The following is a 27,478-nucleotide window of genomic DNA, read 5'->3' as shown; positions in this document are numbered from 1 at the left end:
ATTTTATCCTTATTGTTGATATATAGACTGAACGTTTGAAATATTGATACTTACAAATGCAGATATTCATGTATTGGTAGTATACAGAATCATTGAAGAATTAAAACAATTGTTTATACAGAACCCGAAGAGGAGATATCTCAAGTCAGTTTTAGCCAAAATATGTAGCATCATGAATTTAGTGTAATAGAGTCAATTCCTGGCCAATTAATGCATACGATTGATGGCTTTGTTGTTGAGTAATCTGTTAATGATGAGCATACAGGTGTGGCAGTATACTTCCTATAGTGTTTTATTTCTCCAGAGTGTTTATAGGTATGAGTGACCATATGTTCTTATTTCCAACATTTTCATTAAGTAAGTACCTGACTCCTCATCGGTATCCCATGCTATATGTGTACACAGAGGTGTAAACTTGACTTATTCAAAATGAGACGAGATAAACACACCAACCTTTTATCTCTCAAATGAAACAAGAAAAGATAGTGTGAAGATAAAGTACCTGAAATTGTTGTCTGAACTCTTCAATATAGATAGCACACACCTAAACCAGTCCATAGGCCTACCCTGGGGAGCTGTTAGGTTGTAAATTAGGTCAAATAGAGCTTCCTAGAATCAGTAAGTGAAACAAACTTTGAATAAACATTGTAACTCAATTTAAACAAGTCTGCATTTCAACAAATTATTACTATAAATTGTGAGAAATTTCAGTATTTATTGATATTTTTTTTAAACTAGGATAGGTATAAAGAAAATGTAGTTGATCAGTAATTGATTGCTTTCAGAAAACATCAGGTATTTTCTTTCAAGGAGGTTTATCTTTTAGTGGTATAGGTTGTAAGTATCAGTGTGATAACAGGATTAAGTCAGATAGATTGGGACAGTTACCTAAAGGGCCTGTCACATAATACCGATGTACCTCGCCGGAATTAAACCGGAGCACTGAAATTACAACGGCAAGAAAATCGGCAGAGCTTTGACGAGAAAGCACTTGAAAAATAAAAATTGACCGTAGCAATACCGACGAAGTACCGGCGTTTCCGTTGTGATACCATTGTGATATCTCGTAAGAGCCGATGTGCTACCAAATACCACTTTTCTGACACCTCAGTGTTCTACCAATGTGCCGCCGTTGACCGGAGCTATAGCGGAGTGATACCGTTGTGATACTGGAGCTATAGCGGAGTGATACCGTTGACCGGAGCTATAGCGGAGTGATACCGTTGTGATACCGGAGCTATAGCGGAGTGATACCGTTGCGCTACAGATATGTTACGGTAGTACATCGTAAGTACATCGGCGGCGCATCAGTTCTACTTTGGGGGTTAAATAATTCAGTAGTGCTACAGTATCACATCGGTACCAGTACTGTACACAATGACGGAACGCTATCGGTGCTCTACCGACTTAAACGAAGCTATACCGGAGTATTGTACACAATGACGGGATGCTATCAGTGCTCTACCGACTTTAACGAAGCCATATCGGAGCACTGTACACAATGACAGGACGCTATTGGTACTCTACCGACTTAAACGAAGCTATACCGGAGTACTGTACACAATGACAGGATGCTATCGGTGCTCTACCGACTTAAACGAAGCTATACCGGAGTACTGTACACAATGACGGGATGCTATCGGTGCTCTACCGACTTTAACGAAGCTATACCGGAGTACTGTACACAATGACGGGACGCTATCGGTGCTCTACCGACTTTAACGAAGCTATACCGGAGTATTGTACACAATGACGGGATGCTATCGGTGCTCTACCGACTTTAACGAAGCTATACCGGAGTACCGTACACAATGACGGGACGCTATTGGTACTCTACCGACTTTAACGAAGCCTTACCGGAGTACTGTACATAATGACAGGACGCATTTGGTACTCTACCCACTTAAACGAAGCTATATCGGAGTACTGTACACAATGACAGGACGCTATTGGTACTCTACCGACTTAAACGAAGCTATACCGGAGTACCGTACACAATGACAGGATGCTATCGGTGCTCTACCGACCTTAACGAAGCTATACCGGAGTACTGTCAATGTTCTGCTGTTGTAGTCCTGTTGCTCGCTCCAGCAGCACAACAGCGGAAAGTTTTGAGTATTTTAAAAACTTTCTACCGTCGCCTGCCGTTGCAAAAATGTTTGCTAATGTTCTGATGATGTACTACCGTTCTTAGCAATGTGATATCGTTGCGCTGCCATACTATAGATTGTATATGTTTTGAAGCAAAAATAACATATAAAAAATATTATAACAAATGTACATTACCTGGTAGCCTCATTTTGTTGTTAAAAGACTATACTGCCTGCAGACTGTGAAATGTTCCATTTTAAAATAATTATACTTCTAATTATTTATTTTTTTCTAATTTCAAAGTTTAATTGATTGATTATAACTAGAAGTTAGAGACGTGTGCTGTTATTACAATTTGAAGTGTAATTACAAGCCACAACTTAATGATTTCGAAATTGACCCTATGCATATATACCAGAAACAGAATCTGATAGTTAAAACTACACATTAAAGATGTATGCTTACTTGCTGTAAAGTGCATCTATTTCCAAAGGAATTCCACACTAAAAAATTGATTAACAATTTCATGAATACCTGGTAGCCCCTACCAGTTTTAAGTACATGATATTGGATTAACTAATCTTAAAATCGTTTATATTCATTGACTGATGGCACACAGTAATGAATTCATATTTAAATAGATAACACTCAAAAATTTAAATGTTCCATTAAAGCAGGCGAATTCGAAGTGGGTTTTTATAAGGGGAGGTAAATCTAACACAAGTGAAATGCATTATGAAAGCAACTTATAATAGAAGTTCATAGAAGAGGAAACAAATCTGTCCAAATTGTTATATATAAATCAGTTTCTTAGAAGGGAAAGAAAATTCGAAATTTAAAGTAAAATCTGCTTCTTCAGTATATCTCAACTATGTAATATTTTGTTTTGTTAACTTTGTGCTATTAAATGTATATAATCATATTCAATATATATACAAAACAAAACTGCCAAAGTCAAAACAAAGTTCCTTACTTTAAGATTTTGTGCTTTATTTCATTAATTCAGTTGAGTTAGCTAGTATGTTTGCCGTGAAAAACGCTGCAAATAAAACCTCCCTTATTTTCACCTCAATTCCCTTAAAATGATTGTAAATCTCACAGATTGGTCTCGAAGAATTCTGGCATGTATGCTTTTGCAATACTGGTAGTTATAACCATATGTACTTGATAAATAGAACTATCTCAGTTCTTGGTAAAGCTATACCTAAATGTGACAGTTCTCAGTTGTAGTTTTTGAAGTACATGTCATATTGATTTTGCTTGAAATTAAGATTTTAACAAAATTAGTAGCAGCTTTATCAATGCTTTAAAAGCCTCTGGTTTACTTAGCTTATAATGATGTGCTTTGAAGTTGACACGTGTGGGCATTTAAAGTCTCTCTCAAATGTGATATTGTGATTATCTGGTCTACGCAGTGTTTTTAATCTGTGATGCATGCACTCTATAGAAATACAATCCTCTTATCTTAAGTCTAAAGTTGCTACAGCACCTGTATGTATTTGTGGACTGGTTTTACACTGATAAACACTAAAATAAGTCTGTATGGTAACTTGTCGCATTGCCTATTGTAACTGTATTTTGAGAATTGTGTGAATAATTCTTCAGTGGTTTAGATATTTTGGTATACAACGTAAGAGTACTCAGCAAGTTAAGGTCATGAGAGATATCAATAGGCATACTTTCTAGAGGCCAGACAAAGTGATAACACTAGCTTTGTTACTGCATTCTGGGTCCAGACAAAGTGATAACACTAGCTCTGTTACTGCATGCTGGGTCCAGACAAAGTGATAACACTAGCTTCGTTACTGCATTCTGGGTTCATACAAAGTGATAACACTAGCTTTGTTACTGCATTCTGGGCCCAGACAAAGAGATAACACTAGCTTTGTTACTGCATTCTGGGCCCAGACAAAGTGATAACACTAGCTTTGTTACTCTGAGCAGCATTCGGGGTCCAGACAAAGTGATAACACTAACTTTGTTACTTCATTCTGGGTTCAGACAAAGTAATAACACTAGCTTTGTTACTGCATTCTGGGTCCAGACAAAGTGATAACACTAGCTTTGTTACTGCATTCTGTGGTCCAGACAAAGTGATAACACTAACTTTGTTACTGCATTCTGGGTTCAGAAAAAGTGATAACACTAGCTCTGTTACTGCATGCTGGGTTCAGACAAAGTGATAACACTAGCTTTGTTACTGCATTCTGGGTCCAGACAAATTGATAATACTAGCTTAAGCTTTTGTTACTGAATTATGGGTCCAGACAAAGTGATAACACTAGCTTTGTTACTGAATTATGGGTCCAGACAAAGTGATAACACTAGCTTTGTTACTGCATTCGGGGTCCAGACAAAGTGATAATACTAGCTTTGTTACTGCATTCTGGGTCCAGACAAAGTGATAACACTAGCTTTGTTACTGCATTCTGGGTCCAGACAAAGTGATACTAGTGAATGTAGCTTTGTTACTTTCACGGATCAGTGTTGTTGCTTGCCTCGATCCTGACAAAGTGATAATACTTTAAATTTGTCTAAAATTTCTTTATAAAGATATCAAAATATTTCATGTGCTGGATACATTTAAATTAGAGGAAAAATTAAAGTAAAATACATCTTAGTGGGCATTGTTAGAATAATCGGTCATTTATATGCTGAATGTTATAAATGTGTGTTTTGACGTTTATTGTCGGAGTTATTGATGAAATAAACAGATGTAAGACATACATATTGTACATCTGTGCATGCTGAAATACAGTCATTGGCAAAATGATTTTAATTATTGGAAACTGTCCTAATATTTCAAAAGAATTTTTTAATTAAAACTTTGACAAGAACATATCAATGTTAGAAATTGTATAGATAAAAAGATTGCAATTGCAATACACCAAAAATCAATTGTAACATACTGTAATTACAATCACTGTCAGGGATACAGATGTACTGTAATTACAATCACTGTCAGGGATACAGATGTACTGTAATTACAATCACTGTCAGGGATACAGATGTACTGTAATTACAATCACTGTCAGGGATACAGATGTACTGTAATTACAATCACTGTCAGGGATACAGATGTACTGTAATTACAATCACTGTCAGGGATACAGATGTACTGTAATTACAATCACTGTCAGGGATACAGATGTACTGTAATTACAATCACTGTCAGGGATACAGATGTACTGTAATTACAATCACTGTCAGGGATACAGATGTACTGTAATTACAATCACTGTCAGGGATACAGATGTACTGTAATTACAATCACTGTCAGGGATACAGATGTACTGTAATTACAATCACTGTCAGGGATACAGATGTACTGTAATTACAATCACTGTCAGGGATACAGATGTACTGTAATTACAATCACTGTCAGGGATACAGATGTACTGTAATTACAATCACTGTCAGGGATACAGATGTACTGTAATTACAATCACTGTCAGGGATACAGATGTACTGTAATTACAATCACTGTCAGGGATACACATATACTGTAATTACTTACAATCTCGGTCAGCGATACAAATGTACTGTAGTTACTTGCAATCACTGTTAGGGATACATTGCCCTGGTGTATAAAGGTACAGTACCTGTGTAATTTCCTTATGCAATAAATTGAAAAATAATTTGTGCAATACATTGTGTACCATATATCATAAGTTGTTTATATGAAGGTGACATACCAGTGATATGTTGTACATATTACCCATTCATAAACTACACAAAATTTGTCTGATCAGAGGTTATATAGATCCCAATGNTCTGTAGTTACTTGCAATCACTGTTTATTACCCATTCATAAACTACACAAAATTTGTCTGATCAGAGGTTATATAGATCCCAATGATAATGTTAACATTTGTCTGCTCAGAGGTTATATAGATCCCAATGATAATGTTAACATTTGTCTGATCATAGGTTATATAGATCCCAATGATAATGTTAACATTTGTCTGATCAGAGGTTATATAGATCCCAATGATAATGTTAACATTTGGCGAAATTTCAGTTTTGAGTTACAAAGCTGCAACAGCATTTTCAACATTTTGTAGAATTCTGCAAGATGTCACTCCTTTTTTGCATGCATAATTTTGTTGTGGTCGATGGCTACTGTGACTATTTTCTGTCCTCGGCACATAAATGTAAATGTGGGATGCCTGGCCCCAGTGTACAATAGACAGGGAGTTATACAGGGTTATGGTCGCCATTGTCATGGTAATAGGTATACGGTGATAATAACACCCAGTCATTGTGTACCCATTGTTACTACAGTCGACCACGACTCGTGTTCCCCAGTATTAAACCAGAACAAATACAGCTTGTTTACTCTGTATTGCAGCATCAGTGTTTCACAGACATAGTATCAGGGACTGTCATAAAAACAAGTCCAGATGTTATTGAAAATATTCAAGGCACATATATGTATTTGTTATATATCTAACTCATATTATATTAGGAAAAATCACACTACCAATGTAGAATTTAATATTGAACTAATATATGAAGTTTTAAGTTTAATGAGTTATTTCTTGTGATTATTGGTGACAACATGCACTATTTAGATGTTCTGCCATTTTCAGGATGTAATTTTAGAAAGCAAAGACATGTGATTTTGGATATACAATATTGATTACTGTGTTACGCAGAATGTTAGGCTGGATGGCATGAACAAATAAAGTTTGAAGTGTACAAATACTAAAATTTACATTAAATAATGTTTATACATGCAAATATGGAAAGAGACTGGAAAAATCAGTAATATTTATGGCATTGATTGAAGCTTGTATACTTGACATGCAGTTTCTATTACAACATTGTTGATAAGGTACAAGCAAATGGAATGTGACATTGTGACGAGGTTATATACACCCAGGTACAATTGTATGTACACTCCTGTTACACCTGGTTCAGGTAGTTCTGTGAGATACCTCACATAAATAAGTCGTGAGATTCAGATTTGTATCTTCTCTGTCATACAAAATGTTCCAATACTACAATAAATCTAAAACAAAGACTTGTAGACACGAAGATACATTCCACAATCTATTATTACAGTATTTATTGCTTCATCCAAGGTAAAGGTATCTCGATGCATCTTAATGTCATTATCATCAAAGTCACCCAATCTGACCTGTGCCTTTTCCTGGTAATGATCCTGATGCAGATACACTGTAGAGTATAAGGAGATGCTTTGCGAGTTGCTTATCACGCTGAGCAGGCTGTCTTACTTTAGCCTTGTGTCTCCAGGTCCACTGTACAGGTAATTTCAGGTGATCTATGTATTGTAAAGCCAGTTTACATTAAAGATGTCATTTCAGTTCACTAGATTACAGAATTATTGAAACAAGAGTTTTGACTGATGATCCTCTCTCTGTACATCACAGAGGTGTTTATTACAAAGTGTTTACATAGGTCTAAAGGTCTAGAAAAATGTCCAGTATAAAAGGTGTCAACATTGTAGAGATGTCCAGTATAAAAGGAAGTGTTGTCCCGATGATCGATTATAATCTTTATCTAAACGGAAAGGCAACCGATTCCCGACAATCGATTATGAGATGTCAACATCGATGATTGTTTTCAAAACAGGAAGTGCGAGTTCTATACTTTCATTTTCACTAAGAGAGAACGGGAGTTCTATGTCATTTTACTCTAAACTATAACTTCTTACCAACCATGCTATTTAAACATAATTAATTACAAAAAAAAAAATGTTAAGGTTTGCTTCAAAGTTGAAATTTCAATAGTAGTATTAATACAAGGAAAAGCCATGCCATTGTTAAAAACAAAAAGTGTTATTTTTTCAAGGATTATGTAATGGTAGGCTTACCGATTAATAATCGAAAAATGATCGGTTGACACTAACCGATTATATCCCATCATCAATGTTGAAATCTTAACCGATTCCCACCACTAACAAAAGGTGTCAACATTGTAGAGATTTCCAGTATAAAAGGTGTCAACATTGTAGAGATATCCAGTATAAAAGATGTCAACATTGTAGAGATTTCCAGTATAAAAGGTGTCAACATTGTAGAGATTTCCAGTGTAAAAGGTGTCCACATTGTAGAGATTTCCAGTGTAAAAGGTGTCCACATTGTACAGATTTCCAGTATAAAAGATGTCAACATCGTAGAGATGTCCAGTATAAAAGGTGTCAACATTGTAGAGATTTCCAGTGTAAAAGGTGTCAACATTGTAGAGATTTCCAGTATAAAAGGTGTCAACATTGTAGAGATGTCCAGTATAAAAGGTGTCAACATCGTAGAGATGTCCAGTATAAAAGGTGTCAACATTGTAGAGATGTCCAGTATAAAAGGTGTCAACATCGTAGAGATGTCCAGTATAAAAGGTGTCAACATTGTAGAAATTTTCATTATAAGAGGTTTCAACATTTAAACAGTGTAGAGATGTTCAGTGTAAAAGGTGTCAACATTGTACAGATGTCCAGTATAAAAGGTGTCAACATCGTAGAGATGTCCAGTATAAAAGGTGTCAACATCGTAGAGATTTTCATTATAAGAGGTTTCAACATTTAAACAGCGTAGAGATGTTCAGTGTAAAAGGTGACAACATTGTACAGATGTCCAGTATAAAATGTGTCAACATTGTAGAGATTTCCAGGATAAAAGATGTCAACATTGTAGAGATATCCAGTATAAAAGGTGACAACATTGAAGAGATTTCCAGTATAAAAGATGTCAACATTGTTGAGATTTCCTGTATAAAAGGTGTCAACATTGTAGAAATTTTCATTATAAGAGGTTTTAACATTTAAACAGTGTAGAGATGTTCAGTGTAAAAGGTGACAACATTGTACAGATGTCCAGTATAAAATGTGTCAACATTGTAGAGATTTCCAGTATAAAGGGTGTCAACATTGTAGAGATATCCAGTTTAATAAGTGTCAACATTGTAGAGATGTTCAGTATAAAAGGTGTCAACATTGTAGATATTTCCAGTATAAAAGGTGTCAACATCGTAGAGATTTTCATTATAAGAGGTTTCAACATTTGAACAGTGTAGAGATGTTCAGTGTAAAAGGTGACAACATTGTACAGATGTCCAGTATAAAATGTGTCAACATTGTAGAGATTTCCAGGATAAAAGATGTCAACATTGTAGAGATATCCAGTATAAAAGATGTCAACATTGTTGAGATTTCCAGTATAAAAGGTGTCAACGTTGTAGAGATTTCCAGTATAAAAGGTTTAAACAGTGTAGAGATGTTCAGTATAAAAGGTGTCAACATTGTACAGATGTCCAGTATAAAATGTGTCAACATTGTAGAGATTTCCAGGATAAAAGATGTCAACATTGTAGAGATATCCAGTATAAAAGATGTCAACATTGTTGAGATTTCCTGTATAAAAGGTGTCAACATTGTAGATATTTCCAGTATAAAAGGTGTCAACATGGTAGAGATATCCAGTATAAAAGGTGTCAACATTGAAGAGATTTCCAGTATAAAAGATGTCAACATTGTAGAGATGTTCAGTATAAGAGGTGTCAACATTGTAGAGATTTTCAGTATAAGAGGTGTCAACATTTCAACATTGTAGAGATATCCAGTATAAAAGATGTCAACATTGTAGAGATATCCAGTTTAATAAGTGTCAACATTGCAGAGATGTTCAGTATAAGAGGTGTCAACATTGTAGAGATTTTCAGTATAAAAGATGTCAACATTGTAGAGATGTTCAGTATAAAAGGTGTCAACATTGTACAGATGTCCAGTATAAAAGGTGTCAACATTGAAGAGATTTCCAGTATAAAAGATGTCAACATCGTAGAGATGTCCAGTATAAAAGGGGTCAACATTGTAGAGATTTCCAGTATCAAAGGTGTCAACATTGTAGAGATGTCCAGTATAAAAGATGTAAACATTGTAGAGATGTCCAGTATAAAAGATGTCGACATTGTAGAGATGTCCAGTATAAAAGATGTCAATATTGTAGAGATGTCCAGTATAAAAGATGTCGACATTGTAGAGATGTCCAGTATAAATGGTGTCACCATTGTAGAGATGTCCAGTATAAAAGGTGTCAACATTGTAATTTAAACAGTGTAGAGATGTTCAGTGTAAAAGGTGTCAACATTGTTCAGATGTCCAGTATAAAAGGTGTCAACATTGAAGAGATTTCCAGTATAAAAGATGTCAACATTGTTGAGATTTCCAGTATAAAAGGTGTCAACGTTGTAGAGATTTCCAGTATAAAAGGTTTAAACAGTGTAGAGATGTTCAGTATAAAAGGTGTCAACATTGTAATTTAAACAGTGTAGAGATGTTCAGTGTAAAAGGTGACAACATTGTACAGATGTCCAGTATAAAATGTGTCAACATTGTAGAGATTTCCAGGATAAAAGATGTCAACATTGTAGAGACATCCAGTTTAATAAGTGTCAACATTGCAGAGATGTTCAGTATAAGAGGTGTCAACATTGTAGAGATTTTCAGTATAAAAGATGTCAACATTGTAGAGATGTCCAGTATAAAAGATGTCAACATTGTTGAGATTTCCAGTATAAAAGGTGTCAACATTGTAGAGTTTCAGGTATAAAAGATGTCAACATTGTAGAGATATCCAGTTTAATAAGTGTCAACATTGTAGAGATGTTCAGTATAAGAGGTGTCAACATTGTAGAGATTTTCAGTATAAGAGGTGTCAACATTTCAACTTTGTAGAAATATCCAGTACAAGAGGTGTCACCATTTCAACATTGTAGAAATATCCAGTATAAGACTGGTGTCAACATTGTTGGGATTTCCAGTATAAGAGGTGTCAGCCTTTCCACATTGTAGAAATATCCAGTATAAGAATGGTCTAAACATTGTAGATATTTCCAGTATATAAAGGTGTCAACATTGTAGAGATTTTCAGTATAAGAGGTGTCGACATTTCAACTTTGTAGAAATATCCAGTACAAGAGGTGTCACCATTTCAACATTGTAGAAATATCCAGTATAAGAGGTGTCAGCATTTCAACATTGTAGAAATATCCAGTATAAGACTGGTGTCAACATTGTAGATATTTCCAGTATAAAAAGGTGTCAACATTGTAGAGATGTAAGTTTCAACAAGAGTCCATAATGTTAAGATATCAGGTGTCACATGTGTTTGGTAGATATTTAGATTCCCAATATTTATAATAGATCAGGTGTCACATGTGTTTGGTAGATATTTAGACTCCCAATATTTATGTTTTGTTCTCATTTCAGGCCAGTGATGCACATACAATTGTATATATATTTGTGTTGAGTTGGAAAAGTTAGGAATGGAATTAATGTGAGTTTATGGTATATTGAGTAAACATGGTCAATTTAAAGAAATTTTGTATATCAAATGTACACAGCATCCATTGTACATATAATGTATATGTAGGTAAATGGGTGTGTTTCTGTCAATGGGGTGTGTATCTCATACCTGTGGACTGAGCCAGGCCTAGTTGGCGTAGGGATTAGGCAAGCATAGTGTAAATATACTACTGTTTACACGGCTTGTGATAAATACCTCAGCTATCAGCTTCTCAACCTGATCACAACCCTTATATACAGAGGTATTAGATTAAGGCCTAATTTGTACCGGTATATCTGGTACCACAGAAACATTTAAGGAAGCTTATTTCAAAAATTACATACCGTTCTACAGTACTTTCCAGTGTAATTTGTTACATTAAAATGATTTATACCACATGCTTTTTCTTTGTCTTCAAATTTAAACAATTCCATTCGTTCACCTGGTAGTACAGAATGTTATCTCACCCAGGTCATATGGCAGGTCCCGCATTAATTATCTCCTGTTATAATAACCTTTCATCAATATAGACATAATAGTTAGTACAATATACTCAGCATTATCATATCAATGTAAGCTGAAGGTCATAAGAGATACCACTCAGACAGCTGATGTCCATTATTTTAAGGAAGCAACACTTGAGAACACTAAATTTATTCTATTCAGTTACTTTGATTTTGATCACACTTTTGTATAATTACATTATCATTTTTAGGTCACCTGAGCTTCAGCTCAAGTGACCTATTGCTATCCGTTTTCATCCGTCGTCGTCCGTCGTCCGTTAACATTTTACATTTCAAACTTAAAGTCAAGTTCTGCTGGGCCGATTGAACTGAAAATTGGTAGGAATGATCGCCTCATGGTCCTGACAAAGTGTTGTTATTTTTCGGGTCGATCCGAAATCCAATATGGCCGCCACGGCCGCCATTTTGAAAAACTTTTTCAAACTTAAAGTCAAGTTCTGCTGGGCACATTGAACTGAAAGTTGGTTGGAATGATCTACTCATGGTCCTGACGAAGTGTTGTTATTTTTCGGGTCGATCAGAAATCCAATATGGCCACCACGGCCGCCATTTTGAAAAACTATTTCAAACTTAAAGTCAAGTTCTGCTTGGCACATTGAACTGAAAGTTGGTAGGAATGATCGAATCATGGTCCTGACAAAGTGTTGTTATTTTTCAGGTCAATCAGAAATCCAATATGGCTGCCATGGCCGCTTTTTTGTAAATACCTATTTCAAACTTAAAAACAAGTTCTAATATGCCGATTTCACTGATAATCGGTCTTGGAATGATCAGCTCATGGTCCTGACAAAGTTAAGTTAACATTATACTTAACTATTTTTTACTCAAATTGGTACATATTTCAACAACAAAAACAAATAATGTAGGATTCAGGTTACCGTTAAGGCCCATGGGCCTCTTGTTACAGTAGTTGACGGTACACAGTTATCACCATCTCTTATGCAGTCGAAATTTCATCATAACATATTTTTGATCATTTGATGTTTGTTCTTTAAATTTGACAGTTTATTTAAAAAGTTTTCTTAAACTGAAATCTTGAAATTACAATTTATTAGGTGACTTAACACAACACTAAAGTTAAATTATGTTGTACAATCTTCACTCTTAAAGAGCTGTGTAGCCAATTTATTTGACATAGATGTATATACAAGGACTTGTTTACCAATCAGTGTTTTATCTGTAGTGTACATGTGATGTGTGGAGCTTGACCTTGAGTATGTATTGTATGTGGAAGTAAGAAGGCTTAATCACTATAGTCATGAGTACAAAGTCCTCAACACACACTTTTCAATTGTCCAGTGTAACTATAGATAAGCCATTGGTAACAACAATAAAAGGTATAGGGGAGGACAGGTTGGGGATGGAGTGTACATTGTTAACAGTATAGGCGGTGAACATTCTCAAAACAGATACACTACATCCATTCCTATTTAAGGAAAGACCAGGATGGTAGACTGGAGCCATATATCAAATTGCTGTTTGATTTGCCTTGACTCAAGTGGTGTTCTGATTTGTAACCAGGACTAACACTTCCTGTGCATTTCAAGTGCATTTCTTTTGAATATCTGAAAGGGAATGAGCAACATAACGCATGTACATATGTACTGTTATGATCATCATTACTAGCTTGGGGGTTGTGAAATGAAATGGCAATGTACTTAAATTAAGATATGAATATGGTAATTTTCAATTGAGCATAAGTACATGTACAGTGACCTATTTTTGAAACTTAAGCATTTAAAAACAAAACAGTCCATAGTTCAATGTGACATGGGAGAAGGGACGATTTGTTCTGGTGTTAATGCAATGTACTGGTGACGTAGGACATGTATACTGTCTGTCTATTAGTCAATGTAGTGTACTGGTGACGTAGGACATGTATCCTGTCTGTGTATTAGTCAGTGTAGTGTACTGGTGACGTAGAACATGTATCCTGTCTGTCTGTTAGTCAATGTAGTGTACTGGTGACGTAGGACATGTATCCTGTCTGTCTATGCGCCAGTGTAGTGTACTGGTGACGTAAGACATGTATCCTGTCAATCTATTAGTCAGTGTAGTGTACTGGTGACGTAGCACATGTATCCTGTCTGTCTATTAGTCAGTGTAGTGTACTGGTGACGTAGCACATGTATCCTGTCTGTCTGTTAGTCAATGTAGTGTACTGTGACGTAGGACATGTATCCTGTCTGTCTATGCGCCAGTGTAGTGTACTGGTGACGTAAGACATGTATCCTGTCTGTCTATAAGTCAGTGTAGTGTACTGGTGACGTAGGACATGTATCCTGTCTGTATATTAGTCAGTGTAGTGTACTGGTGACGTAAGACATGTATCCTGTCTGTCTATAAGTCAGTGTAGTGTACTTGTGACGTAGGACATGTATCCTGTCTGTATATTAGTCAGTGTAGTGTACTGGTGACGTAGTACATGTATCCTGTCTGTCTATTAGTCAGTGTAGTGTACTGGTGACGTAGGACATGTATCCTGTCTGTCTATTAATCGTGTAGTGTACTGGTGAGGTAGGACATGTAACCTGTCTGTCTATTAGTCAGTGTAGTGTACTGGTGACGTAGGACATGTAACCTGTCTGTCTTAATAGTCAATGTAGTGTACTGGTGACGTAGGACATGTAACCTGTCTGTCTATTCGTCAATGTAGTGTACTGGTGACGTAGGACATGTATACTGTCTGTCTATTAGTGAATGTAGTGTACTGGTGACGTAGGACATGTATCATGTCTGTATATTAGTCGTGTAGTGTACTGGTGACGTAGGTCATGTATACTGTCTGTCTATTAGTCGTGTAGTCTACTGGTGACGTAGGACATGTATACTGTCTGTCTATTAGTGAATGTAGTGTACTGGTGACGTAGGACATGTATCGTGTCTGTCTATTAGTCAGTGTAGTGTACTGGTGACATAGGACATGTAACCTGTCTGTCTATTAGTCAATGTAGTGGACTGGTGACGTAGGACATGTAACCTGTCTGTCTTAATAGTCAATGTAGTGTACTGGTGACGTAGGTCATGTAACCTGTCTGTCTATTAGTCAATGTAGTGGACTGGTGACGTAGGACATGTAACCTGTCTGTCTATTAGTCAGTGTAGTGTACTGGTGACGTAGGACATGTATACTGTCTGTCTATTAGTCACCAACATTATACATATGGTCGAGGCACAACACGTACCAACAAGTGGGACATACAAATGTCCCCGTAGATAAACTGAATGATCAGGAATATAAAACACAAAATATTTAATGTAACAAAATGACAGTTCTTTTATTGATTATAGTAAAAATGTAACAAAAAGACAATTCTTTGTCAGAATGAGATGTAAGTAAAAACAAAGCAAAATGACATTAGTTTTCTTTTTCTATGTTGGAACTTAAAAATGTAGTGAAATGTTCTGTCATTTTGCCACAAATTTTTATTTAGTTGCAGTTGTAAATATAAAAGGAAGTTCCAATAAACAAGAAAACATACGATAAACATACTTCTACTTAGAAACATACCAAAGTCATGTTACCTGGATCAATCATGTCATTCATTTAAAATTTGTATCTTCATCACATAGAAAATCCAGAAATATAACAAGTCGATACATTGGAGAATCTCAATTAACACTAAACCTGTATTAACTGGTCTAGAGAGCACTCTGGGAACCCTCTATATTGTGACTGCTTGTGAATGACTAGAACTTTAATGCTATTTTAGGGTTAAAATAATATTTATTTTTAGTATTTCAATTTCTAATCTTTGGAAGGTTAATATTTTATTGGGTAACTTTGTGTCATGTCACCTGTTATTGTATACTGTACACACTTTCGCGCCATCAACATTTTCGCCTGTAATCAATAAAAATCCTATTTTCCCAGTGTTAATTTCGCCCTGCACATATAATTACTATGTATGTTATGTTAATTACTAATATTCGCAGAACTAATAAATTCTCGTTCATAATGGAGGGTAAAAAATCCTGGTATATAGATGTATGATGATGTGACAGTCCTAGCTTTAAGGTTCGTGTATATACGTATATACCAGTAATTGACTGGTTTATTCCTGATGTGTTACATTATACAATACTGTTATAATGTATGTACTGTGATGACCATTACCAGCCCATCCTAATGTAAAACAAGACTTTAGGACATATACAAACATATAAACAAAGGCCGGTGGAAGTGTTGATGATTGTTAATGGTATCTTAATGTTGTACCTCGTCATCCTACTGCGGGACTTATCACACAGATAAGGTCGAAGACAGCCACATGATAGGGCTGTCGCTAAGGTGGCCGTATGACAGGTGTTTTATGTCCAATCTGTCTCCAGCAATTTGTGGGATGTGCTTTGGACAAAAAAGGCCTGCTGTGCATTGATGTGCCATGATTTATCGCTGGAAGATTTGTTTTACCTTTGTAGTGATGTTGTCTAGTTCAGAGAGTTGTCCCTATCTTTTTGTAAATTAGAAACAAATGGAGGTAGAGTAAAAACCAGATATTTCTAAAAGCTGCACTATAATATAGTACTTAGAACCCCAGGGGGAAAACACTTGATATCAACCCTTTCTTTAAGTGCTTGTAGTGTGTCCTGATCTCATCTGCTATAGAATAAATTTTAAATAAATTGTATTAAATTGTCATCTGTTATATTTTGTTTTAATTAATGTCTTTATGATAACATTTTCTGATTTCTTTAAGGCCTGATATTAAAAATAGTTCTTCCTTAAAATGCAGAAACAATTATAATATGATTTTAAGAACGGAATTATTTTCATCCTTCATAAATACTCCCCATCATGAAGAGAGTTCAAAACCAGTCATGATATCCTACATTGATGTGTACTTCTTTGTACTCTAATCACAATATTACCAGTGCTTCAGTGGTAGAGGACTTTTCACACCTTATGATCTGATACCTCTTTATGATATATACAATGTCATGTATAGTCAAAATACGTATACATTTTGAAATGATTGCAAACTTAAACCACACAGTTAACAGTATCAGCTTCCCATCGAGGCCTGCAGTGTTTGACAGTGTAATTAAACCCCGGGTGTTCTGGTTGATACAAGTTTGTCATCCTCAGATGGATGGAGTTATTCCCTCCAATACCACACCCTCTGACATAAACCAAAACAACACCAAAATATCAATTATTTTTTGTATGGAGCGCATAATTGCAGACAGTAATTACAGATCAAACTCGCCCACATTCCTCACATTTCCATACCTACATCATGAATTTATATAAAACCGTTCCATCAATAAATATGAATTTCGAAAGTTCTTATAAAAATGTGTACATTTCTCAATAAAAACCATGTGTACTGTCGGTGCAACTGTCGCTGAATGATCCGACAGTCACATACCACACACCCAGCATGTGCGATATCCGACTCATCAACACCCAATATCAGAAGGTATGACTATTCTGTTCCATCAACCTCCAAAAAAAAATTTGTTTTTTTTATCCATATTTTGTCATTGCTAGTAAGTTTGTTTTCTTGTTTTGGTGCCCTGCCTTGACAAAGTGGTACATGGCATTTAGTGGTCAAACATCCAGCCAGTTAAGATTTTTTAGCCCAACAGTTTGTTATCGCTGTTTCTCGGGAAGTACCAGAGGGATCTTTCTCAAATTTCATATGTAGGTTCCCCTTGTTCCCTTGTTGTGCAGCAGTGCCTGAAATTGACGTTCGCCTACTCGCAAATGGCGGTTAAAGTCTTGCTTGTGCGACCAAAAGACTGTCGAAAAAATTAATGAATAAAAGAAATTATAGTCCCTTCCACATTAACTGGGGGGGGGGGGGGGGGGGGGGGGGGGCAGTACATTTTTTTAAGTTGTCATTACTTCGATTTGAATCAAACTGTCCGTGATTTAGAAAATGTGATAATTGTTTTTCTTCAGATTTTCTATATAAATACTGCCAGGGTGTCTTCTTTGAGGTGCGAGTTTTGTGTCTTTCTATTTGGGAAGACCTGAATGGAGTAGATCATGTCAGGTTTTAACTAGGGTGGAAGAATTAAATATATAATGTTTAATTCTGTTTTACATATTACAAACATTGTCATGTTATATGTAATTTAAATGTGCTGAAGCATTGTGTTAAATGCTGAGGAAATATTTGGCCCAGTGCTTCAAATATTTTACAGAATACTCGCCCAAAAAAAGATTTTTTTATTTGGAAGTTTTAACCTGATATTAGGATGTTGAAAAGAATTTGTTTTATATTGTTAAAAAAAATAATGGAAATGTCCCTGTTAACACATACAAGGCGCCGATATTTCACATGGAAATGGGGGAACATTAAGAATTATAAGGTATTTAATTGTTAAGGTGATGAAGCAGTGAGAGGCAGTCTGTTTCATCACCGGAGTGTATAATCAGTCATTCCAGGGGTGAGGGGACTCAACATAGATACCCACTCATTACGGAAGTCAGGTGGTCCTGTGACCCAAGGTAAACAGCCCCAAAATCTGCACCTGTTATACAGATATATCACCTCACATCAAACCAGGCAAGGAAGCAGGAGGGTTTGATTCCGTCATTCCAAAACTGATCAGGGATGAATACAATATTTGAGGAACTGTTTATATATGTAAAGACATATAGGGAGATGTGATTGTATCTTAGTGAATCATCCATTCATTGCCTGCTGTGGGGGAAATCAGAATAGTTTTGTTCTTCAAGAAGATAACAGACGGACTGGAGTGAATAATTAATGAGTCTCTAAGATCTTTGATTCTTTCATGTTATTAAGATTTTGGATTTAGTTCTTGGTGAATTCTTTCTGTGTCTTAAAATGTATATTGAGCATATCTCAAGTGTTCAGTATGACAGGTAAAATTTGGTATGGATAACTTTCAGCCTGATGGATATCAACAAACATTTTGAATGACTATATATACCTAGCTAATGACTATGCACAGAATAAGAAGACAAAATATGTTGTATGTAGTTTAAAACAATGTACTTTTGTTCTAGACAAGAGTTGATGATTATAACATTTAAGATATTTAAAAAAAAATATCCTGAGATGCATTAGTGACACAAGTATTCTATAAATCATTGTGGAATCAGGTGTTGCCATCAAATGAAGGAAAGAGTTTAGATCCCACAGGAAGTTTGGTGGTGAGCATGGATGTATGTGAATGTGAAAATCATGACGGAGTATATGAGTACTACATAACAAGGAGAGGGCAATGTCACCTCATCTGGCAGTCTAACGGGGGCCGGCAGCTCTTAGGGCAACCCCAGACACTTCACCTGTTTGTGGACCAGCGAGTTGTGCCACGCAAAAATCATGTCAAGTCTATGATATGTAAATTTGAAACTGGAAAGCATAAAAAGAAGGTAAAAATTATTACAGCTGAACTGTGATATAAATTATTCTCCCATATATTATGATTCACATTTATGACAATTGCATCATAATGTAAATGAAATTGTCTATATCATAATGATTTCAAGTGCATTTTATGAACTCTGTAAGCTTGACTAGGGATGGGGGCATGACCTTTTATAACATGGAAACAGCTTTAGGTGTACCAATGGTTTCAGTGTGTGACAAACAAGGAAAGCCTGAAGATGTTTGAATCTCTCAAAATTTAACTGTTGCATGATCACACAGTCCTAACAAATGTTCAAACTTGGTCCTTGTGTATTTTTCAGTCCCAAATGAAGTAATCAAATATTTAGTCAGTTTGACTTCCAGGAATTTTAAAATGAACTTAATTCAAATTACTGTTAATATCTTTTTATATCCTTCTAAACTGTACAATGAGACCTATATATATGTTTTTTTGACATATGATGATGTAAGTTGGTGTTGAAACGGATGAAAGATAAATTTGGGAAAACCTCTTTGTCTATGAAGGAAGGAATTTTTTCTATGATGTCAGCCCGAGATATCTATTTTAAGTTTACACAAACTGAGTGACAATTATGGTTTAATATATACCCTAAACAAGAATGCTTTGTGAAATGTCATTACATTTACGGGAATCGTTATTGAGATGAACAATATTCCTTCAGATGTTTATTAAACATGGTGTTTATTGGGCATTTATTGCTGAAGGCATGGATTTAGCTTAATGTTGACTTTAGTTTGTATCATATTCAGCTTTAGCAGTCAACTTTAGTCTGATATGTAATATGTCTCCAGCCTTGACAAGTAAGTGTACACAACATAAGAATGCTATCTCCCAATTGTCTGACTCCAGGTCTTTTTTATCATAAATTATCTATTTGCCATTTGAGGCAATACAAATTATTGATATATGGTTTTGACCGATTGATACACACATTATTTTTAAATATACATATAATTTCTGAAACTTCATTTTAGATAAATATGTTTATTACAGCGTTGACTAGATGTCATCGATCAATGTTAAATAAATAAAAACCAAACCTGTCCCAACCAGACATAAATGGAAATCAGTAGATTTACTATAGTGTACTTATACCACATAAATGGAAATCAGTAGATTTACTATAGTGTACTTATACCACACATCATGTAATTAGGTCATTTAATACAAATTTTCTTGATTATTCAAGATTCTGTTGAGACAGGCTCCACTTAAGAACTATTTAGTTAAGCTTGCATATACTTAAAGATTTGAGTAAGGTTACTAAAATATTAGCTGTCAGAATGTTATACCAGGGGGCAGGTGAAGTTATTATGGTATCAATATTTCTGTCTGTGAAGAAAATTGAATTGAATTAACAAAAAAAATCTCTGCAGATAAACGCCTTAAGCTATATACATATAATGACTTGATGTGTGTACATGATGATTCATTTAAGGTGTGTCCTATATGTTCAGAGTATTTATAGTGCACCGATGTGTGTGTGATCTGGTAATAACACCTGATAGAGGTACCTAACACATCTTATCGTAATCTTGATGGTAACCTATTGGGTACTGATACACCGACCATTAACGGCCAGGTGAATTCAGTGTCCATGTCTGTCTGACAACTGACCACATGAACATGAGCTGATTAGGCCCACCTGTCAGCTAGTCCATACAGTCCTGTCATTGTAACCACTGTTTTATGTCAGCCCAATGGAAACTTTTCTATACCTACTGTACTGGTCATTTGTGTATTACATTGGTAACCTGTCCTTGTCAATGGTCATTTTTATGTCTCAAGGACACCAAACACATTTGTTATAAGGATTTTAAACGTTTGTTGGTCTGATATCTAATGATTCCTTTTAATTTGCCCATTATAGATACATCTGTGATTTGAGGTGTCATTATAAGCCTTATTTATGCTGTCAAATTATGTAAAATTAGTTGTTTTATCGGCAGTAGTAGGCGAGAGGATATTTAACATCACAGTGGCAGTAGATATGGCTTTATCATTTGAACTGTATAACCAGGCATGTTATTGACAGTCAGTTGTGTACAGGTTGTTTGGGTTGTCATATCAGACAGCTTCCATGTAGACAAAATGATGGATCATTCACAGGACACCAGCTTGTGTGCTTGTCCAATGGGAAGGTCACAGTGGTCACTGAGAAGGTCATAGGCCAATTGAAATTTATTGAAACGGATTTCCAGAAATTATTCCAATTGAAAATTTGATCTATGGTGGTAAAATAGACAAAATGTTTAAAAAAAAAAGATCAAATTAAATAATCTTGACATCAGTATTTTTGACAAATGTGAGACCTAGTACATAAATGTAAGAAAAGTATCATTTATGTTACTACTACATGTACCAACAAAATGTAAAATGTCTGGTGTTGTTTACTTTGACTGTCCTCCTCATGCAGGGTCATCAATACAATTGCGGGGAGTCTCAACAATGTTCAATTTAATAGTTAAGAGTACTAGATCATGACAAATACTACTAGCCCTTTGTATATATTTTCATCGTTAAAAACCAACCTTTTTTTACTATCCCTTACATAAAATATACCAGTTCTTGGTGTCCTTGGTAGAATTGTATTGTTTGTCTTCATGATATAAGGTAATCCACGCAGTCATACACAAAAGGCCATGTAGAAATTAATAATGAACCATTGTCATTTGTATTAATGGACTCGGACATCTGTAGTTTGCCCTAACACAAACCTCTAGTGTTAACAAATGTTACAATAAGTCATCGGCATTTATTGATGAACTGCACGTTTTGTTTTGTATAAATTTGAAATCTATGCACAAAAGCATTTTTTTGTGATGGGAGAGAACTTTGTAAGGTAGAAAAGCTTGCTTATAATGACAATAGAATAAAATAATCCTAATCTAAACTTTCATCTTATTTTGACCTTCAAACTTTGTTGTGTCTTTACAGTTAAAGATTTCATTCAACGACAAAGCCACTGCCACACACGAGTACCAGTCTGAGAATGCAGCACTGCACGACTACCTCGTCATTCACCCAAAGGAGGAGGAAGAAGTGAAGAAACAGGTGGAGGAGGAAGAGAAACCAGTCATCAAACTGGACGACTTCGAATACGCAGACGAGTCCTCTGATGATGTGACGGAGACACCTCGTAATGGGGGCCCAGGCGACAGTTCTATTCGTAGCAACACACCACTCTCAGGAGCAGGTAAATCAAATACTTTTTTTGCATAATTATATACAGCTTCAACTTTCTTATCTGCTGCCATTGAAATTCCTCATTCATTACCAATGGAATTCCTGTTTCTTACCCGGGAACTTCCTGAGTCCCTACCCTTGAATTTTTGTATCCCTAAGTTTGAGAAAAAATAATAATGAAGTTAAAAAAAAACTTATTTGTTACTCATACTATGTTGTTTCCGTAAGATTTTTATAACAAACAGGAATAGAAAATATCCTTCATTCTTAAGATAGAAGAAAAATAGCAGAATCTTTTGAAGATAATAGAGAATCTGTGGTATTTTGTCCTAATCATACAGGGTTAGTTTCTGACAGGTTGCATTGTATTAATAAAGAGCCCTACAAAGTGTGTCAGTATATATTAGGTTTCAGACGACTGGCCAGCTGATAGAGGAGGCTATGGGTTTAGGTTACTGCAAATTAATCATGTCTGGGATACATAGAGCAGATTACTTGTCCCGTTGTGACTACAGAGCTGTCTATATTAGGTGCATTCTCTCCAGACTTTTTTTCACAGCTTATTGGTCCATCCATCTTGTTTTGCTTAAGAACGCAGTACTTCATAACAGCAATGGAAACTCCAACAACTTTTTGGCCAATTACCATACTGAAATTGTTATTCTGTCATGCAGGAGATTGAATTTGGGGAATTTAAATATACCTGTAATTGCAGTAATTTTTGATGGTCTATTTTTCCAAATGACGGCTCTGGGAGAGTTAAATTAGAATAAGATATGACTTACAACAGTTGATAGAAATTGATCACAAGGAACCTAACGTATGTGTAGAACTTAATTATTAGAGGGTCATGCTAGCGTGGCGATGGCAATTCAGCAAGATGGCACTTCAACGTGTCCTTTATATCTCTATTAATAGTGATACAAAATGTATACTGAATTTTCTATTAATCATAACTAGCAGTGAAGGAAAATCGTAATTGCCAGGATAGTTTCAGACTTATTTTTGGCCCATGATAAGTAGCTAAATATAGTCAAACAATTATCACCATTCATATAGTTCATGCAATTTGCTTGATTAATGGAAACTCTACAGGTTCCATTCTTGATATACATACATGTATATATAGACTGTGCATATTATTGAGGCAAGGTAAAACCTGAGAACCCATGTACTGTAGTGTACACCCATCCTATATACTACACTAAGAAACTTAGTGTGTAGTACATGTATCACTGGTTAACGCCAATCGAGATGGCATTTTAAGCATAAGTAATGCTTTAAACTCAATCAATCAAGTAGAACCCATTTTCAAGTATTTTGATTTTCATTCTAATTAACAAACTAGTTAGATTTAAAGGGGAAAATCCTTGTAATTTGAAATGATCAAGAAAATCAATTTTTATTTTTAAATTTTTAAATCTTCCAAACGCAGGAGAAATTCAACAGTTTTTTAAAATCTTTAACAGGCAGTTTTTAAAAAACACTTAGAAACTTTATCAAATACATGTATTTGACTAATAATAGTTTAACATAGTTTCTTGTATGACAGATCCTCATATTTCAATGACTTTTCCGACAATTACATTATCTTGTAACAAGGAAATAAAACTCCACTGAAGAAAAGGGCAAGTGTGTCATAACTACCAAGTGGGCCTGTGTAGGGTGATCCCCTCTTGATGTGTCATGTTTAACCACAGGGATGATTGACCAAATCTTAAAGGTGGAGAAGAGCAAAACAACAGTCTTACAGGGAAATGGTCTAGACACTGGTATTAACACCAGGAAGACAGGACAACACACACTGTCCACTAATTACCCTCCCAGTATGTTACTGGTGTTCTTTAAATCTCCCGTTACTGTAGCTTACATCACTCCCACATGTAGCTCTTAACAGTTTTCTTTGTTATTTCACACTTAAAAATAATTGGCTCACGTGATATGGCGTACAACATTTAATATTTATGTATATGTGGGTTATTAGAGAAACGAAACATCTTAATTTGTGGGGATTAGTTCCACTTTTTGAGTTTGTTCTATTTATGTGTATGTGGGTTATTAGAGAAACAAAAAATCTTAATTTGTGGGGATTAGTTCCACTTTTTGAGTTTGTTCTATTTATGTGTATGTGGGTTATTAGAGAAACAAAAAATCTTAATTTGTGGGGATTAGTTCCACTTTTTGAGTTTTTTCTTGCATATAAGACTTCTGCCTGAAGCTTGTAGATTATGTAAATATGTTGCAGTAACTTAATTATAAGATGAGTTAATCACTTTAATTTATTCATTCCCTCGTTTAAAAGGGTATAGCTACCAGTATTCAGTTATCCTGTATTCAGCATTTCAAAACAGAAATCAATTAATATGAAGTTTTAAAAACAGATGTTAGGATGTTTTAAAAATGTCATAAAACATTGATTTTTTATCCATAAAAGAAATTGAGATTGTCCTGTTTTCCTAATAATGACGAATTCTTTTCTTATCTATCCATACCAAATAGCATAGGTTTTCCTAATCATACAATTATTAATTCATCTTTCAGGTACATTCGGTGGCTACAAGTCCAAAATGTCTGTCGACTTTGAGTTTGGAATGTCCATGAATGAAGAGCCTCCAGTTGCCTCCCCTGATCCAGACCAAATAGATAATTCAGAGGAAAGGGACCTTCTGCCTATGTCAGAGAATGACACATTCAATTGGACAGACAATAGTAGTGCTGATCTGTTGTTCTAGGTCCAAAGCCCCTAGATCACCCATTTCTACAGAATATAAGTGCTGATCTCCTGATGAGGCGATACCCTTCCAGATCATAAATCTGGACAACACTACGACAGTAGTAGCCATCTTCTGTCATTTCCCTGTCAGTCGACTGGTACAGGTATACAGTACAGAGTTAAAATGCTGTACTTACATTAGCATCACCCATCTAGTGGAAGTACATTTCTGCCAACCTAAGAATATTTCACCAATAGTTTCTAGTAAACTGAAAGTGACAGCAGTAAGAGACTTTCCATTGTAAAGCTATATACTGTGGTTTAGGAGTTCACGCTGGAATCTAGTTAATCTGGACACTTCTTTAAAAAAAATCCTGAATATCAAGTTTTTCTGATTTATTCAACAAAATTTGTTATTTCTAAGATAAAGAGTTTTCTTGGAAAATACATTTTCCAACTAACTCATCCAGATTACAAAGCTTTCCTTGTATAGAGACAATTTTTATCCTTATCTTGTTACATAAATGCTGTTTCATGAACGTGGACATTAGTTTGGAGGAATGCTGAAACAAAACAGGATTAGTTCAGAGGCATGCTGAAACAAAACAGGATCAGTTCAGAGGCATGCTGAAACAAAACAGGATTAGTTCAGAGGCATGCTGAAACAAAACAGGATTAGTTCAGAGGCATGCTGAAACAAAACAGGATTAGTTCAGAGGCATGCTGAAACAAAACAGGATTAGTTCAGAGGCATGCTGAAACAAAACAGGATTAGTTCAGAGGCATGCTGAAACAAAACAGGATTAGTTCAGAGGCATGCTGAAACAAAACAGGATTAGTTCAGAGGCATGCTGAAACAAAACAGGATTAGTTCAGAGGCATGCTGAAACAAAACAGGATTAGTTCAGAGGCATGCTGAAACAAAACAGGATTAGTTCAGAGGCATGCTGAAACAAAACAGGATTAGTTCAGAGGCATGCTGAAACAAAACAGGATTAGTTCAGAGGCATGCTGAAACAAAACAGGATTAGTTCAGAGGCATGCTGAAACAAAACAGGATTAGTTCAGAGGCATGCTGAAACAAAACAGGATTAGTTCAGAGGCATGCTGAAACAAAACAGGATTAGTTCAGAGGCATGCTGAAACAAAACAGGATTAGTTCAGAGGCATGCTGAAACAAAACAGGATTAGTTCAGAGGCATGCTGAAACAAAACAGGATTAGTTCAGAGGCATGCTGAAACAAAACAGGATTAGTTCAGAGGCATGCTGAAACAAAACAGGATTAGTTCAGAGGCATGCTGAAACAAAACAGGATTAGTTCAGAGGCATGCTGAAACAAAACAGGATTAGTTCAGAGGCATGCTGAAACAAAACAGGATTAGTTCAGAGGCATGCTGAAACAAAACAGGATTAGTTCAGAGGCATGCTGAAACAAAACAGGATTAGTTCAGAGGCATGCTGAAACAAAACAGGATTAGTTCAGAGGCATGCTGAAACAAAACAGGATTAGTTCAGAGGCATGCTGAAACAAAACAGGATTAGTTCAGAGGCATGCTGAAACAAAACAGGATTAGTTCAGAGGCATGCTGAAACAAAACAGGATTAGTTCAGAGGCATGCTGAAACAAAACAGGATTAGTTCAGAGGCATGCTGAAACAAAACAGGATTAGTTCAGAGGCATGCTGAAACAAAACAGGATTAGTTCAGAGGCATGCTGAAACAAAACAGGATTAGTTCAGAGGCATGCTGAAACAAAACAGGATTAGTTCAGAGGCATGCTTGAACAAACAAAAAAAGAATTAGTTTGGAGTCATACTGAAACAAAAGAGGAGTGTGGCGGCCAATATCATCTTGTACACTACAGTGCCTGTATGTGTCAGTGATGCTAGTTACACATTACGTTTACATTATCAGGTGACATTCCAAGTTTTATCTTCATGTTGAATGCCTTGTTATGGTTTACTTATACTGGAGGAGTGTCATTCCAAATTGCTCAGTTTCATATGCTGTTAAACATTCAAAGATGGGCAAATTTTAATGTTGAGCTTATTGCGCAGTTTATAATTAATTATTTTTCTCCGTTTCAATTAGAAAAGAGTTCATTTTGTATCAACGTTAAAACATAACCCAAGTCATGTTTGGAGGAATATCTGTAGAGTATCACAGAAACCATATGTGTGTAAACGATATTTTCATTGAGAACAGTTTAGGACCAGTCATCTAGTGGAATGAACAGTGGAGAACTTAGACACATGCGTTACTTTGCTCACTGTTACAAAGATTA

General features: G+C 35.6%; 1 protein-coding gene across 1 annotated transcript in view; it reads left to right on the top strand.

Annotated features, from left to right (window-relative positions):
• LOC110464861 (nuclear receptor coactivator 6-like) overlaps positions 1 to 26,950 on the top strand; it is a 46,965-nt gene extending 20,015 nt beyond the window's left edge. Inside the window, exons 2-3 of the mRNA XM_021520306.1 lie at positions 22,232 to 22,490; positions 25,022 to 26,950. Coding sequence (XP_021375981.1) covers positions 22,232 to 22,490; positions 25,022 to 25,212 — 450 coding nt within the window. The 3' untranslated portion in view covers positions 25,213 to 26,950. The remainder of the gene's footprint in view (positions 1 to 22,231; positions 22,491 to 25,021) is intronic.
• Positions 26,951 to 27,478: the final 528 nt, after the last annotated feature.

The sequence above is a fragment of the Mizuhopecten yessoensis genome, unplaced genomic scaffold (assembly GCF_002113885.1).
Source record: "Mizuhopecten yessoensis strain PY_sf001 unplaced genomic scaffold, ASM211388v2 scaffold11039, whole genome shotgun sequence".
Taxonomy (NCBI): domain Eukaryota; kingdom Metazoa; phylum Mollusca; class Bivalvia; order Pectinida; family Pectinidae; genus Mizuhopecten; species Mizuhopecten yessoensis.
The sequence above is the reverse complement of the archived record's forward strand: the minus strand, read 5'-3'. Positions and strand labels throughout refer to the sequence as shown.